The 3834-nt window shown below is 40.1% G+C and overlaps 1 protein-coding gene across 1 annotated transcript; it reads right to left on the bottom strand.

The window, feature by feature from the left end:
- Positions 1-999: 999 nt before the first annotated feature.
- On the bottom strand, positions 1000-3121 carry triap1 (TP53 regulated inhibitor of apoptosis 1). Its single transcript, XM_047391855.1, has one exon. The coding sequence runs from the start codon at positions 2978-2980 to the stop codon at positions 2756-2758; it is 225 nt and encodes a 74-aa protein (XP_047247811.1). The 5' UTR covers positions 2981-3121; the 3' UTR covers positions 1000-2755.
- Positions 3122-3834: the final 713 nt, after the last annotated feature.

The following is a 3834-nucleotide window of genomic DNA, read 5'->3' as shown; positions in this document are numbered from 1 at the left end:
TCTGCTGTGTGTGATTAGAACGTTCCTCCTGACTTCCTTTGGCTGTTTTTAGCTCTTAGCTTGAATCTTAATGACTCCTAATGACCTTATTAAGCCACAGAAACACCTGAACAGATGTTATTTTACCCACAACATAACAGTAGAACATAAATAGGTATAATAGTTTTTCTTTTGTGGCATACACCATAAAGGTGCCCAGCCCTCATGGGCTTATAAGACACACGATCATATTCATGGTTAAAAGACAGAGACCAACATCAACATCCTTCATCAAACATCTGAGCTGTGCACATACTGACCTCAGGGTTAAATGAGATGTCACATGAGGCTCTGGACCATAAACATCTTTAAATGAAATATAAGTTTGAGGTTTTGGTTTACACAAAATGTCACTAGATCATTCACACTTATAGGCTTTGAAGATATTTAATTTACATATTATTGTATATCACATCTCAGCCTATTTCTGTAACTACTGAAAATCAGTCCCCTCAAATATCCTCTCTACCTGTCTAGCCCAGGTGTGTCTGTTGGACAAGTCACACTTAGGTCCAAGAAAACATCTCCTACAGGCAGTGTGCCAGTCAGTGCTCAGGGCAAAGTGTATCCAATACTGATAGATCCAATAAAACATCCATAAACATAAACAGGTTTCTGGATCTAAATCTGGAGGAAGATTTTATTCCAGCTGTTGGTGTAAAACCAGACGTCATCGAAATGTGAGGGCTTTTCAGCCCTCCGTTCTGCCTGTCAGGAAGAGAAACAGAACAACTTGGGAGCTTTAAGCCCAAGAAAGAAAAAAAAAAGATTTAGAGATTTGGGCTGAGGGAAAGTCAAACAATCATACAATATGAGTGCATCCGTTTGAGCTTTAGGGTTCAATGCAAAGTGAAACAAAAACTGCTCAAAGCTGCAGCATTACATGTAAAAACCTTAGACTCTTAAACTAAAAGCAAAACTGACAGCTGAGAATTTGTTCAAAGAAAGAAACTTAACAAATTTTCACTGAAAACCAAGATATCAGGCATTTTATTTATAAACTACAAGTTCTTTAAACACAAAAGTGCAACAAAGTAAAACATATATTGAAAGAATATCTAAAACATGACTTTTTGGATTCATTTCTGATCTGTGAGCAGGAGCCGGTTCTTTTTAGAGGAGTATCACCTTTGTCAACTTGTCTGATTTCTCACATCCACCTTCTCCTCCACCCACTGAGGCAGAGACTGACCTCCAACCTGGAGGAAGCCTTCCACCTTTTTCCAGTTGAGAAATAACAAGTAAATGCTCTGGTCTGGGTTTATTGCTCCATCTGCATCACCTAAATACGTACAAGGAGATACGGATCATGAACAAAGAAAGGTGATATTGGAGGCAAGCAGCTGACATGATCTTCTGCAGGTTTGCTGAGCTCATCTTCAGAGATAAGTTGAAGAGCTCAGAGGAAAGCTGCTGCTCCTCCAGATAGAAAGGAGTTAGCTGGCGGCAGGATTCCTCCTTGACTCGTCTCTTGTGGAGGTGTTCTGTTCATATCGGTCAGGGAGGACAGCCCAGCACTCGCCGAACGGATTAGAAGTCCCTTCTGGTCTGGAAACCCACAGGATAAAGTTCACAGTGGTGTTGAGAAGGATGGTTTTGCCTCCTGGACTAGTCCTCAAGTGGGTGGATGAGTGGATAGATGGAGAGAAGACCTGCATGACATTTCTCCACCAGCACAGCTGCAATAATGAATCATTTTCACTATTAACATGTCTCTGTTAAATGAATAGATTACTTAGTAGATAAACTGAATGTACTGCAAATTAGTGAAGCAACAGGAGAGATGGTGCCAGAAAGTCCTGTTGATGTTTCCAGTCTGATGCTTTTTCTATCAACAACCAGCTGAAGCTCCTAAACCACTGATCAGTTACCCATTTCCATTCCCACAGCTTTACATTCACATTTCAGTCTGGAAAACTGATCCCAGAGCAGGATGGAGTCAATGGAGCTTCTGATCTGTGGTAAAAAAAAAACAACCATCTACAGCATTGAAAGCTTGTGGCTCTCAGGAGGTGCTAAAGCAGCTCCAACAGATCCTTGGAAAAATTTAATCACACAAACAAAACAATAAACAAAAAAATATGAAGTGGTGTATAAAGAAGAAGTTTAAACCTGCTGGGATGGAAAAGGCAGGAGAAATATTCTGTCCACAATTGTGACGCTGTTCTGGTCTCTGGTTTGAAACTCAAACATTTAATTTTCCATCTGAGCTGTTTGCAGTTCATCCTGTTAAACTCTAAGTAAAGCTTCATTTTGTTGTCACTTCTGAGCAGATGTATCTACAAAGTGTCAATCAAGATGGGTTTGCATTCATATCTTCCACATGCAGATTTCACTCATTTATACATAAGTTGGACAGAATCTGTCCCCAATGAGATCGTCTGGCTGCAACAACGAAAACACAAAGTGCAGCATGATTGAGTTGAAAAATATGATTTTTCCGTCTTTAATGAAAAAAAAAAAATCAAGCTGAGTAACAGAGACATTATTTGTGTCAGATAACACTCCTTCCTGGAACCGAGTCCAGGGTTGGTGTCAGAGATCTGGACAGAAAGCTGCGTCTCATTCCTTATTCTAAAGAAAATATCTGAATAAACTGCAGTTCAAAGCTGCAGCGAATTCAGCTCCAACACAAAGGTCAGAGCTCACAGCTGCAGTCTCTGCCATGCAGGCCTCATGGCCTCGGGTCCAGACCAGAACCCGTCCATCAGCTCCATCAGCTGTCAGGTTTGTCCTTGTTGGGCCCCATGAACTCCACCCCATCGATCGGGATGTCCTTCTCCTTGATGGCCTTCTGCACACAACGCTGGTACTTCCGGAAGGTCTCGGTGCACGGGTCCCCGCTCCGGTCCCCCTTCAGGAAGTGCTCCGCGAACCAGCGGTTGAAGCACTGGTCGTACTCGCGCTTCAGCTCCGTGCAGGCCTCCCCGACGCTGTTCATCTCCGGGGATCCAAGCAGGCCACACCGCAGAGGGAGATTATCCAACGACGGGATTTATTATTCCTACAGGGTGCTCCAGGAGCAGCAGGAACCACGCTGACTGTCCTTTAACACTGCAAGGGATTGGCTGCTTGACACAGTCGTAGACTAGCGTAAGCACGTCGCGACGTAATAGAGATATGTGCAGACAGAGTAGCCACTCTGATAGAGTATTTTTGGTTAATAATAATAATAATAATAATAATAATAATAATAATAATAATAATAATAATAATACTTATGATAGTTTTCTCAACAATATTTTCTATGGTATTTACTTTTTGTCGGCCACAAACAACTTTTAGTTTTTGTTTTAAGAATAAATGTTTTTTTTTGTCATTCTAAGATAAGATAAAATAAGATAGACTTTTTTGATCTCACAATGGAGAAATTAACTTGTTTACAGCAGCTCTTAGTAATACACAAGTGGGATGCAGATAGTTATGAAAAAATGTGCAATCAAACAAGAACAAGATAAATGTGCAAAAAAAAGTACTAATAATACAATACAACCAAAATAAAATAATTGTTAGTGTGGCAGTTCTTTTTTTTGTTACAGATATTTTCAGATTAGCCAATGAAGTGCTCCCTATATGTTGCTGAAATTTTCTTTATAGGTGGAGATCATTTGTTTTACACTTCATTTAGGTCGTTTTTTCTGTACAACGCATCAGTCAATAAAATGTTGATAATTAATAATAATAACAAGAGTAATAATAATGATTAAACATGTCTTCCCCTGCGATTCTCCACGGATAAGGATGTCTAGACTATAGATGGATGGATTAATAATAACATTAAGGATGTCACAAGTG

Source organism: Girardinichthys multiradiatus, chromosome 18 (assembly GCF_021462225.1).
Source record: "Girardinichthys multiradiatus isolate DD_20200921_A chromosome 18, DD_fGirMul_XY1, whole genome shotgun sequence".
In the NCBI taxonomy this organism is placed as follows: domain Eukaryota; kingdom Metazoa; phylum Chordata; class Actinopteri; order Cyprinodontiformes; family Goodeidae; genus Girardinichthys; species Girardinichthys multiradiatus.
This window is presented reverse-complemented; position numbering and strand designations above follow the sequence as displayed.